Source organism: Phoca vitulina, unplaced genomic scaffold (genome assembly GCF_004348235.1).
Source record: "Phoca vitulina isolate PV1807 unplaced genomic scaffold, GSC_HSeal_1.0 scaffold9, whole genome shotgun sequence".
NCBI classification, from domain to species: Eukaryota; Metazoa; Chordata; class Mammalia; order Carnivora; family Phocidae; genus Phoca; species Phoca vitulina.
This window is the reverse complement of record NW_022589712.1, coordinates 17,230,254-17,243,834: the sequence shown is the minus strand read 5'-3', so window position 1 is coordinate 17,243,834 and position 13,581 is coordinate 17,230,254. Positions and strand designations below refer to the sequence as shown.

The following is a 13,581-nucleotide window of genomic DNA, read 5'->3' as shown; positions in this document are numbered from 1 at the left end:
TTTAAAAAAAAAACAAAACAAAAAAAAAAAAACTATCATATCAGCATTTCCTTAAGTGTGTTCCTGAAAATCTTAATCCCCTGAGACCCTGGAAAAAAAAATTTTTTTAAAGAAAATACCATGGTTAAATAAATTTAGGGAATGCTACCCTTAGCTTTCTGGGAAATTTGTATCAATTGCTCCCATTTTAAAGACTGAGAATTCTTTCAATTAAAAACCAAATTAGCAATCTATTGAACCGGCTTTCCCCTAGAGTTTCCCGATCTTCGTTGGCCAGGGGAAGCTGAGAGCTTGTGGCTGTCACGTGCATCCCACAGAACTCCCACTCCCAGCTTGGAAAATGCTGCACCAGCCTCTTCTGTCATTTCTGCCCGTTATGCCAGGAAAGGCTACTCTTTCACTATAAACTTCACATCTGCTTTGACTCTCTTCAACAGCTATTCAAATTATCCAAACCTTGAAAAGTATTCAAAGGGAAGAGACGAGCCCCTGTGCCCGTGCACTCTAGCCTGCTTTCGCCTCTTGGTCAAAAACAGAATTGCTTCACTGTGTTTGAAACTTCCCTTTGCCTTGCCTGACTGTGACAACGTAGCATTGCAACTCCAAAATGGAAAACGCACCTACAGAGACCATGTTGGATTTAGAGACGGTCTAGAGGCCATGGGGACTCCTCCCAGGTTTCCCTACGGCAGGGACATCTGGCCTCTGTTTACTAACAAAGATTCACTTGCTTCTTTCCGGAGCCGGTCTTGCTATTGTGTCTTCATTCATTTTGGTGAATATTTATTGAGGACTTACTAATAACGCTGTATATTGAGCCCCAGACAGCACACTAGATGTTTGTGCACCTTGCTTCTACTCCTTTAGTCAGCATTATTAGGAAGCTATTACCACCCCATTTTGTGGGAAGGAGCAAGTGTTCAAGAAGAATAGGGGAGAATGAGACTTGAAAGGGAACTGGGGTCAAATCCTGGAGAGCTCTGAATGCTAGGCTGAGGAGGTGGATCTTTATTCAGTGGGCCATGGGAAGCCATGAAATAAGTCATTCTTAATCACAACAGGCATCAAAATCTTCTTGGGAACTTTTTCATGACACATGTTTCCTGGTCCTACTACAAAATACTGAGTTAGACTCTTAAGGGTAGAGCCCTGGTATTTGTATCTTTGCGGGGAAAAAAATTCCTAAGGAGGTCTTCATGCACCATTCTAGTGAAGAAGCATTGCATGAAAGCCTCTAATTATTAGAAAGTTGTTATTTTATTAAAGTGAACCCTCCACTAAGCAAGAAAAACTCCTTTTTCACCTGAGAGTCTCTCAAACCTCTGAAGACATCATGTTTCCTCTGAAGTATTGAGTGGTGTCTCCTTGGGAACCTGCACATTTATCCCGGGAATGTTTCCCTTGCTTGAGACCCGTCTGGAAAAGTCTCTGCAGAATGACCCTCCAAGTTTCCTGACTTTATAAGTAGTAGCGACAGTGTCCACAGGCATCAATCAGAGCTGCTCCAGCCAGACCTCGGAATCAAACCACCAAGATTAGCAGAGAATCTATCGCCAGGTCACAGGAGGGATGAGTTTACCCAACTCGGCAAACAAGGTCTTATCTTGGATTCCTGTAGACAAAAGCTGAGTCCGCTAAATGGAAACTTGGTAGAAAGAAAAGGTAAAACGACGAAGAAGGAACAAGGCCCGAAAAATTAAAATGTGTTCTCCTCTCCTTCCAATTGTAGCCGCGAGATTGATTTTCTCTACTCTTCAGACCCAGCCTCTTTGCCTTGTTCGTGTCATTGCTCCCCCTGGTGGACTTTGTCTTCATTGCAGGCATGTGTGGCCCTGAGCTGAAGGTGGAAAGACCATCCTGTCTAGCACTAGAAAGGCTTCCCCCCAGGCAGAAGGAAGAGGGAAAGGTAACCCGAGCCTGGAGCCATCTTCCCAGGCTCTGAGGTTAAAAGGCCACAGAGTTCTCCTCTGAGCTACTCCTTATTTGGCTTTGATGTGTTAAAAACGTGTCTTTTCTTTCGTTAAGATGTTTTGCAAGATTATAGGGCCTCTAGTTGCTCACAAGGGACTCGAGAATTCAGACCAGGGTGGGGTCAGGACTCTGTCAATTACTGCTGACAAGCATTTTCTTAAAGACCTTGGGAACGAAGTCTTTCACTAACTAGCTGTGCTTGTAGAACTGCAGGTAAAGGTTTTCTGCTCTACCATCCCAGCCAGTTAGATGGAAAACAAAAGATGAAAAATCCCTTCCTCACCGATCCTCTGCATTATAAATTCTGTTTGATTCTTACCTTTTTTTTTTAAACCTCAATTCACTTTCATTCTCAGCTGCACTGTGGTTTAACTTCTTCCTTTAGATACATTCCATTCCGTAGCACTTTTTTCCCCCAGTATTTGAAACTCATTCCCGTTCTTGTTAAAATATACTGTTTTCCCACCTAGAACTTAAAAAAATATATATATTCTCTCTGATATTTTAATGCTTTCATATTTTATTATTTTTTAATGCTTTTCCACCTGCTGTAACTTTCTCTCAGTTTTTCAGTACATCACATGAAAGGTAGAAAATTTATATCCCCATAAACCCTCTTTAGTCTCTGGAGTTATTTTGCTAACCAACCTCTTCCTCCCATTTTAAGAGGTTATGTATAGATCAAAAACCCCGGGGACGGTAAAGAGATTGCAGCTCAGCAAAAGGGAGCAGGATTTCTGGAGTCAAACCAACTTGGGTTTGAATCCTGACTCCACCCTTTTCTACCAGTGAGGCTTTAAGCAATCTCCGTAGCCTTTCTGTGCCTCAGTTTCTTAATCTATAAAGTGTAGATAATAATACTTAACCTGTGGAATCATTTGAGGATGAATGACAGCATATGAAGAAAGAGCTTCTGGGTCCAGTGTGTAGCCCAGAAACCACTCAGGAAATGATCATTTAGTGTTGCTACATCTCCAATGTTGTCACACCAGGGTGATGAATGGACAGGTCTGTCCCTAAAAGGCTAACTTCATCGCCCGAGAGAGAATTCTGTCTTCAGTGAACATTTCTTGACTCCAAAAGTCTTTCTGAATGGGGTGTCTTCACACCATAAGCAATTATGAGGTATGTGTTCTGTGCTAGGCTTTCTGGAGAAATAATTAGAGCCCAGCCTCAACCCTCAAGGAGCTTACAATCTGGTTCAAAGCTAGTGCACAAACTCAACTATGGTGTAATGTAAAAAGTGTACATTCTAGAAGATTCTCGAAGCGCTGTGGGAGATAAAAGAAGACAACAGGATTTCAAGCCAAAGACGTTCAAAACCAAACCTATATGGCCTCACTTCTGCAGCCAGACTAGTTCTTGCCCAGCATTCCCTGTCCCCATGAGTGGGCACTAGCCTGCGTTCAGATACCGCCAGGGCTCTGGGAAGCTCTCGCCACCGCTCTCTCTCCTTCCCTTCTGCTGCCACCTGGCCACAGGGCTGAGAAGATCCTCTCTCATTAACATCTGCTAAACCTCCCCATCTGTCTTCACTTCCAGTGACTTCCTTCTGTGGTTCTCACATCTCAGTCCCTTAGAATCCCCTGGATGGCTTGTTAAAATACAGATTGATAGGTCCCCACCCCCAGAGTTTCTTCTAATTCCATTGGTTGGGGTGGGATCTGAGAATTTGCATTTCTAACAAGTTGCTACCCCAGTTGTTGCTGATGTTGCTGGTCTGGGGGCCACACCAGGAAGCACTGTTTTAGTTCATGCCCCCATCATGTCCTATGGGGATTATTGCTCCATCTTCCTAGCTAAACTGTTCCTAATCCTTCCTTTCTTCTTCTTCTTCTTCTTCTTCTTTTTCACATTCTCCACCCTGATCACAGATCTGGAAGGAAAAAGAAAAAAAAAAAAGCCCTTTCTGACTGTGGATTGCCCAGAGCATAAATGTCAAAGTTCCTCACATGACCTCCAGGGCCCTCAGTGACCCAGCTCCTACCTTCCTCTCTAGTCATACCTGCTGTGGGCAGATCCCACACCTGACCTCTAGCACACAGAACTCCTGGCAATTTTAATATCCAGGTCATTTCGGGTTTTGTCCTTTGCATCTCCTGTCCACTCTGTCTGCAACACTGCGGGTCCCTTTCTTCACTTGGTAATTCCTGCAGGTCCCTGCAGGCCACTCAGGAACGACTCCTCAGGGGAACACTACCTCTCCATCTGCAGGCAGAGAGAGATCCCTCACCCCTGTGCATGCTACCCCATGGTGGTTACTGCATAATGAGGCTGGCCTGCCAGCCCACCCCACCCACAAGACCTTGAGCTTCCTGAGAGCAAGAGCCAAATCTTTTATCTCTATAACCATGACCCTAAGTAATACACATCCTGACATGGAGTTGGAAATCAATGGATGTTGAATGAAAGGAAATCCAGGAAGGCTGGTTTGAAAGAGGCAGGCATTTTAGCGAGATGTAAAGGTGGTTAGGGTTTGGACATGCAGAGAAAAGAGGAAGGACATTCCATTTAAGAGGAAGCTTGGGCCTGAGTTTGGACATAGTCAGGCTTGGACACAGTGTGAGGAAGAAACAAAGAGAGGTCTGGTTTGGCTGGCCACGGGACATCTTGAACACCAGTTGAGGGTGAGAATAAAGGTAGACTCAACATGACTCAGCAAGTGATTAAGTACAAAAGTCAGGAAAAACCCAGATCAAATGTAAAAATATGGATAGTACCATTAACCAGGACCACACTCTCCAGAGATGGAGTATGCTGGATGAGGACTAAAGATGGACGAGGACCAAGAGTGTGGTTTGGGCCGTCGTGGATTTGGGGACACCATTAGGACACACTCCCCTGTCTGGTCTTTCTGTGCCTTCCCTCTCACCTTATTTATGTTTTGATCTCCAGGGCCTAGTAAGTGCTCAATAAATGCTGAATGAGTGAATGGGGAATGAATGTAGGCAGTGGAATACATAATAAAGGCCAGCAGCAATCCTGCATGATTGGGAAGAGGACAGATGGTTTCTGAGATGATTTTAGGTAGCGCCATCATCACTTATGATGCCACCCATGTGGATCAGACTCAGGCAAGAGGAAAGGCAGGCTGCTGGCAATATGGGGGGTGGGCTTAGGGAGGCAGGAGGGAACTCTGGGGAAGGGCAGCATGGGCACAGAAGACCACTGCCTGCCCTAGACCTGGGGAAAGTCTTAGTATTTGTGAAGACAGGCAAAGGACACCTTGACCGGAATGCCCCTAACCTGTGCTAGCCGTACTTTGTAAGTGGCCTCACTATTTGTGTGCAGCGACGGAAGGTATGAGAGATGGATATACTCCCCGACTTCAGTGTACTAATGCAATAAACATGAGCATTAGTACTTTCCTTCTACGTTTAAAGGTACGTCGAGAAAGGGTTATGCGCTGTCACTGCTAATCCATTTCTCCCTGTGAAATAGACAGCTTTATGAGTTATGACACTGTTCTCCAAATCTAACTACTACTGTTCTTCCATCCAATTTAACACATTGACATGTGTTTAGAGAATGTAATATAATGTTGAAAATGTGAAAGAAACGGTTTTTCTTCTGACCTGTTCTTCCAGCCTTCCTGTACAATACCAGGGGGCTTTCTCATATTACTCGTATGTGTGCAGAGACATAGTTGAATAAAAATAATCTAGAGATTAAAGCATTAAGTGGTCTTTATATTAAACACACACACAGTAAAGAGTTATGTTTCTAAGCAGACATCCTCAGATGTCTTGGGTTGTGCTTCCAAATCTGTAATTCTAGTTGGTAGATCCATCAGAAATCAAAATTTGCAGTGTGACCAAGCAGGGTGTTCTATTGCCAAAAGCAACTAGGACATACTTGGGAGGGGGGCGGCGGGTTACGTAAAGGATCAACAGCAGATAAAGAGGCAGGATTCAATTTCCTTTTATGCTCTGGCTGGGGACAGGCAGACCATTATTTACCCCTGCCTGCCACTGATTAACAAAGCACAGGGTTATGAGCCCCAAGTCATTGACTTTTAAAATTCAATTTCATTTCTTTAAACAATCATTGTGAGCGTGAATATCTAATTAAAGGCTTTAGACACTGAGGTCCTAATGTAACAATCTGTAATGAAGGTCCTAGTTGGAGTTCATTCATCCACCAAATAGTTATTGAGCATTTCTGTGTTGTCAGCCCTGTGTGGGACATGAGGGAGAGCTGGGTTTTCTGTCCTGGATTTCCGGACTCTGATTTTATCGTTGTTGTTACTGCTGTGGTTAACACACGGGCGACTGCCTTTGTTTCCAGTTTTCTAGTTCCTAAGAGATGCTGTACTTCTGATGTCCATCCAAAGTGGCCATTTTCAATGTGCTCTTAAAGAATTCCACTGTGTGTCAGTATTGATGGGGCCAATTAGAAACTCTAAGGAAAGTGGAATTCAGGAAGTCAGGGAGTCGTAAGAATGCTTGGAATTTCTAACAGATTTCGCTAAACATTTTCCGTATCATGACATGTTCCAGAAGACCATAAACGTTGGTTTATACAAATATAAACTCCTCTTTGCCTTGCTGATAACTGCAAATAAATACTTCAGATGACCACCCACCAGAACCCCAAGAAGTTTTGGGCATTTGTGTGTTCCCTATAAAATATTTGCTTTGTACATTTTTGTAATCAAAGGGGAAAATCATGAGATGTTACCTCCTTTTTTTCCCACTGCAGAACCAGTTTCAAACATTTCTGTGGATCTCAGTAATATCATTATAGAAATGTAAAATAATGTTTAATCTCTTGTCTTGATTTGACTTTTAAAGGAGGGGAATAAAGACTTTTTTTTTTTTTTTTTTTTACTTGCATTTCAGTACCGCCAGATGCTGAATTCTCCAGTTAAAATGACTTAACCTGTCACATTGTTTTCATGGTAGCAATCAACTAAATTAAATACAGGACTATAAATTTGGATAACAGTTTTATTCAGCAAAAAGCCTACCGTAAAGTTTGTAGATGCTGCACCAAACACAGCTGTTTTGGCCCTGGTCCAAGAGGTAATAGTGAGGATAAAGGAGTAGGGAACATAACCTTTAGCTTAGTATAGTTTGGTAAATTAGATCCTATATATGCTAATTTTGTACTTTTTTTAATAGATGGAACTGATTAAAAATATAAGTACTGCCGAACAGCCCTATTTATTCACTCGACATGTTCATTTCCTCAACTTCTCAAGGTAAGATATTTTCCAGCTTAACGGTTCTTTCATTTCTTTTTAGTACTTAAACTCCTTCTAATGCACAATTATTTTAAAATCTACCTTCATTTTCAAGGTAGTGTAATTGCCCCTGAAAAGACTTTTTAAATCCGTTTATTTTTGCTGTGGAGGGATCCAGATTTGAAATATTTGGACAGAAGCTTCATTTCTTTCTCAAGTACTAATCTTAAATCTTTTGAAAACTTGAAATAATTTTGATGCAAACCCATTTGACCTGATAGTTTCATTTTAAAGAAAAAATCGGGTAGGTATTGAACCAAACTAAGAGGCAAGAGATGGGTATTTTAACAGAAATATTTCATTGCACGTGTTTCTACAATTTGAACCCACACAGGACTCTGGGAATAACTTAGTTGTGGAGTCATGTATTTTATAGGATCCAAAATGCTAGGACTGGCCTCTCTGCCTACCTTTTTCATACTCCATTTGATTATTCTAAATCTTGCACAATTGATGCTGATGTGGTATTTTAGAACTCTGTTTTTTCTTCAGCTGCAGGGGCCTTCTGATCCTAATGCAAATCTTCAAATTTAGGGTTTTAGACTCTTGATCTGTTAAGTTGCTAACTTCCAGTTCTGAGCATTCTTTTCCTCCTCTAGCCTAGGTCCCCTTGTCACTATCCACTCTCCTCTCTTCAGGCTGGCCCGAGTCTGCTCACAGTCAGTATGGGCTCGACAGAGCACTGGGTCCAGGGGCAGATCTGCTGAACAGCCCGGGACCCCTGGGCCTCCCTCATCCTCCGTCTGACAGGCACTTCCCTTACTGCTACAGTTCCCGTGGGGATAACAGGACCTCACAAGTCTGCAAGAGAGCAACAGAGATCCTGCTAGCTAATGCTGGCCTAATGCCCTCCAACCCTCGAGGTCCAGGCACCCAGGGACGCTGGTGCTCAGGGAAAGACAGGGCTCCGCCTGAGTGTTCCCTGCTCCTGAATTCACACCTGAGCTGCTCAGAGCTGGCACAGCTGCCCAGCCCCAGGATATCTAGGGGCTGGCGGGAGGTTTTAGCCTTCACAGGACTTCCCTGCTGTGCACCAGGCCCAGTGCAAATCAAGTGTAAAGAGAGATTCAGCAGAGCAAGTTATGGAGCAGCAAAGAGAAGGTGCCGCCTTATCTTTAAAAGCAAGTTCCCCCTGAGATTTCCCCACCTACCTGATAACCGGAGTTCCCTTGGATGGTGAATAAGCATATAGGACACCTGCAGATGATCCTCAGTGACTCAGTAGCCTGAGTGTGTTTCCAGCCCCATTTGTGGAATGGCTTGTTGCTGGATTGTCTGGGGTATGCGCCCTGCCTCTCGCTTCCAGCCGGCCAAGAACATATAATTAGACATAACTAGATAACAAAGTCTTGTCAGCTATTTCAGGCATTGGGTTTTACGACTTGCAGAGAGCAAAGCACGGCTCCCCTCACCCTTGCTTTTCTTGTGAGCTTCCTCTCCGTCACCCCTGACATCCTCTAACCTTATGATTTAACTCTTCTTGCTTCATGGGTCAAATTTTTACAACCAAAACAAATTGCAATGCAATGAATTTTAATAACTGACTCAGGACAGTGTAAAACTAATGATAAGCCAGAGCCAGTACCTTAATTGGGTCAGCAGAGCTGAGCACAGCATGGCAACCATACCTTATTGTGGCCTCCACTATTAAATACATGTCTGAGAATTATTTAATTTTGATCAATTTAATCATGAAAAAAAATTGGTAAGTACCTTTGAGAAGACACCACATCTGCAGAAAATAGTGTTGGCCTGGCTGCCAGGACCTCTGTGTATGAGACCTTCCCACTGACCATGGCTCTGGGCTGGCAATTTCACCTCTGGGCAGGGATGGGAGGTCTCTTGTTTTCCCACCTATAAAATAGGGACAATTCCTGCCCACTCCTACCTTGTGGGGATGATCCAAACACATGAATGAAGGAAAGCCCTTCAGCTTCCTTCAGAGGATATTACATATATGCAGTGTGGAATTTATTTTTTAAGGGGAAATAATTATATTTGAAATAAAACAAGTCCAGATATATATTGACTACCATGCACACTTAAAAAAAAAATGTGTACCAACATAGATCATTCTGAATAAATTACAGCAATTTATAGTAGAGCAAAATTGAAACATATATGCCTATTTTCCTTATGAAAGAGATTGTTGTAAGTAGCCTTTCCTCTGATATATCCCAATAATCTTCTTTTTTCTCATATTTTCCTATTAATTTTCAGCTGGAATTACTGCATCACTTTTGATTTTTTTTCTATCCAGGTTGTGCGTCTATTTGATTGTATATTAGAAACGATACACATTTCTATGTCTCTCACAACTGCTTAGCCCTATGGAAAAATTACCTTTGTAGTTTCTACAAAGTTACTTTTGTAGACCTCTGGAGTTTGCAGAGGTCTGTGAAGTTCTCTGCCACTTCCTAAAGACAACCTGCACAATATCGCAAAGTGGTATTCAGGAGCATTTCTGTAGAAGCCTCATTTGGGGCCTACCGTTGAGTGTCTGTCCCTGGGTAGCTTTGCAGTGTCCCCATGACCTTGAGAGCAGGGCCCAGCTCATGCTGATTTCTCCTTCCTCCATTCCATTTTGTTCAATGAACACATTTTTGTATTGAGGACCCTTTATCTCCTATATGCTGCTCCAGGACTGGGACTTCCACAATGAACTAGAAATGTTTTCCTTGGAGGCGCCTGGGTGGCTCAGTCAGTTAACCGGCTGCTTTCAGCTCAGGCCGTGATGCCAGGGTCCTGGAATCGAGCCCAGGGAGCCTGCTTCTCCCTCTGCCTGCCACTCCCCCTGCTTGTATGCTCTCTCTCTCTCTTTCTCTCTCTCTCTCTCTCTCTCTCTCTCTGTCTTAAATAAATAAATAAAATCTTTAAAAAAAAAAGTTTGCTTTTGGGGAAGTGTACGCTCTCCTTCCATTAAAGAAGAATGGCAACAAAGTGTGATGACTTTAGGAGAAAGGGTCACGGGGTCTCCCCCAGGGGAGGTGGGAGGCAGGACCCTCCCTCCCTGGAGGAGGTAATGTGGAAGGACTTTCTAGAACAGTTGCCATTCCTGCTGGGATGTGAGGGACGGGCCAGCTTTAGACAAAGGGGAAGGGCGTTGGTGGCACAAGGACCAGCATGAGCTAAAGCCCGAGAAAGAGAGGGATCGAAAGGAATCAGTAGATAGGAGCCCAGGGGCGGGCACAGCAAAAAAAGATGACAGTCAAGAGTTTCAAGCGGAGGCAAAAGGAGAGACTGGCCTGAGCAGTTCTCTCCTTTAAAAAACTCATGCTACCTTCGGGAGCAATCTCATCCTCTCCTGCCGCCCCCAGGCACGAGGCTGGGGCTTCAGGTAGGAGACCTCCGCGAGCATGAATAGAATGACAAATCCAGCTTTACTACTTTACAAGACTGTGTTAAACCCACTGAACATGGGAAGTTAAAACACCAGCTTTTCTTTTTCCAGGGAACAACTTTAAGGGAAAAAGGCCTTAGGGGTAAATGGCAAACTGGGTATGTAAAGAAGGCTCCCAGTACACAATTCACAGAAAAACCACAACATCAGAATGTGCTTTTAGAAAGGAGTTCTATATTTTGAATTGTAAGGCAAAGAGATAATTAAGCTACTCTTAAGAAACCTACCCTGATCATTGCTGACAGCCATATATATGGTTGACTTGGTTCAAGATAATGAGGTTATTAAGAGAAGACTTGATACTGTAACTTAATAGTCTTTGTTGATATTTGATTTCTAATCTTCCTTACATTCTTAACATGCAGCAAGACACTTGCTGGTGAGCAGAATATAAGAATGAAAGTCTCACCTCCCTCCCTACAGCTGTGCACATAACTGTTCTGGACTTCTGAAGCGAACAGCATTGTACCAAACCGAATTGCCCGTTATTTCTTTTTTTCCATTAAGTACTGCATTCTTATCTCAAAATGTAGACACTTTAACTGATGCAAAATACTATCCTGTGAGCTCCTGGCGATTAGATAGCTGACTTGCTTCATTTATTCATCATCTAGGCATCTTGCTCTGTTCCTTCTTTTCCCTAATTTTAGACCTAGAAAGACCATTTCATCATATCCAGTTTTATTAACTCAAACATAGAAAGCAAGAGTGATCACACCAAACCAGTATTTTCGTCGTCCTTTCGGGGAAGGCTTCCTGCCAGAGGAGATAAGCAACTCCGAACCCAGCAGAAATTTCAGGCCGGTTGGGATTTGTGGGTGTTTCCGCGAAACTGCTCTTTTCACATGGCTTTTGAACTGCTTAAAACTTTGAGCCGGACAAATGTTTTCCAACTGAACTACCTGGAGAATTGAGTCAGAATGACCATGGCCTAAAAGATGCTACTCTTTGTTGTGATGTTTTAGGAGGATTTTTAATATTTGTGTACTCTGCTTTCCTGTGTCCGTTCCCGGAGCTAACCAAGAGAATTACAATTTTTGAAAAAGTTCAGCCTCTTAGCATCAACGAAATCTCTTGAAGGGCGTCCCAGATCCACACACTGCAAAGACTGTGACGGACAATTCAATTTATCTTCCCCTCACCCCCACTTTTTGTTTGTTTGCGAAGTGTTTTTGGGAGGGTGGAGAGGAGGCAGTGACTTTCCAGCCTAGGGGCCCCCTCAGCCCCCACCTGGCGTCTGGCAGGGAAGACCCTGGGAAGGGCTGGGTCAGAGCACTGTGCTGTCAAAATCGTCCAAGCGGATTACAGGACAGATCAGTGCGCTCAGCAATTTCCAACTCTAGCCTCAGAGGCCTCCTTCCAGGGCAGGCTGCGTTCCTCGTTCCTGACTCGCTCACCCGCCTTCCGTTCTGCTGCTTGTCCTCATTTATCTCCCATGGTGGTTCCAACGACAGTACAAACTCGCAAAAGCAAAACATTTAAAAATAAATCAATCACCTGAGAAGCAGGCAGGGTGCGATGTGCGACGGGGGGAGGCGTTTTGGACACTTTCCTCTCTTCCCTTAAGGCGAGGCCTTCATTACCGGCGCCGGCAGAGAGAGGCTGCCTTCTGATGGCACCGTTTAACAAAACAAATCCCGTCTTACCTATTCCAGAATCCCGTCGGCCTTCCACGTCTTCCTTCTAGATGTTGACTTGACATTCTCATGAGCAAGGCCTTCCACTTTAAGCCCCGTGCCCTGCAAATCTTTCGTAGTGGTGACAGAAGTCTCCAACTTTGAAGAGGGCATCAAGATAGAAATTGGTATCAGCCGTGGTTGAACACTTTCTTTCCCTCCTTAAGCATCGCCCAGAAGTTTGATTTTATGCTGTTTAAACGCTGCTGGACCAGTCCTGGGAAAATGGTGCTCTCTCCCTCAGTCTCCTCTTTCCCCAAGGGGGGATTCTGCTGCTCGGTGGACACAGAAGCCCACCTGCTTTGTGGGCCCGATGAAGATTGGGATCATCTGGACTTTCCCCGAGCCCGCCTCACTGCACACCACCAACGACCTTCCCCCTTGTGGAGTCAGCTTGTCTCCCAGCAGGAGCCCTTAACCCCGTGTCCCAGCTGTCCCTCCCTTCACCCCATTTGTCCTCACTTTCCATCAGCATATACTTCCTCTTTCTTCCCTCAGGACACGCCACGGAGCAGAGGAAGCTCAGTCTCTTCTGCTTGTGTTTTGTGAAGGGAGGCCCTATCCCGGGAGCGGCCAACAACCCAAGTGACCACTGTCTTGGGTTGTGAGGATAGAGGGAGGTGCTTCCACCCCATTCCAGCAAAGGACCAGTAAATAAGCATCCCTCCCTTCTTCCTCCTGCAGGCAGCTCTTCACCCTGCCCCCCCAGTCACATCCTTCTCCATGATGGCTTTTCTCTCACTTCAAAGTGTCTCCTCCCTCACCTGACAAGGATCAAAGCTGGCCCTCTAGCCACGGGGTACTTGTCATTTTTTCCTGTAGGTAACAGCACAAGGAGAACCTCTACTTTTAGGCCAGAGGTGAAAAGATATACTTTCAGTAAAATGGAAATTGCCAGGGGCCAAGAGGAGGGGAATATAGAGCTTGGGTTTGGGATGATGAGAAAGTTCTGGGGAGGGATGGTGGTGTGGGTTGCACAACAGTGTGAATATACTTAATACCACTGAATGGTACACTTAAAAAATCTTATGTATGTTTTACCATAATTTAAAAAAAAAAAGACATACTTTCGAAAAGTGTTTCCAGCCCTAGAAAACTGTCTTCATTCCCTAGAATAATTTTGGTGATAAGGTTTATTGTTTACTATATGCAGTAATATTCTAGGCAGAATATCATCAGCAATTGGATGAAAGTATACCTAAAATTCTTACCCACATGCTTTTCATAGCTGTTGGAGAAATAGCTAATGTTGTGGGTTAATTGATTAAGTAGCAGTGTGGGGCAGATAT

The 13,581-nt window shown here is 44.0% G+C and overlaps 1 protein-coding gene across 3 annotated transcripts in view; it reads left to right on the top strand.

The window, feature by feature from the left end:
* The window catches only part of UST (uronyl 2-sulfotransferase), a 326,823-nt gene that overhangs the window by 174,910 nt on the left and 138,332 nt on the right, over positions 1 to 13,581 (top strand). For all 3 annotated transcript variants that reach the window (XM_032407698.1, XM_032407696.1, XM_032407697.1), the window contains exon 4: positions 7,095 to 7,174. In XM_032407698.1, coding sequence (XP_032263589.1) covers positions 7,095 to 7,174 — 80 coding nt within the window. The remainder of the gene's footprint in view (positions 1 to 7,094; positions 7,175 to 13,581) is intronic.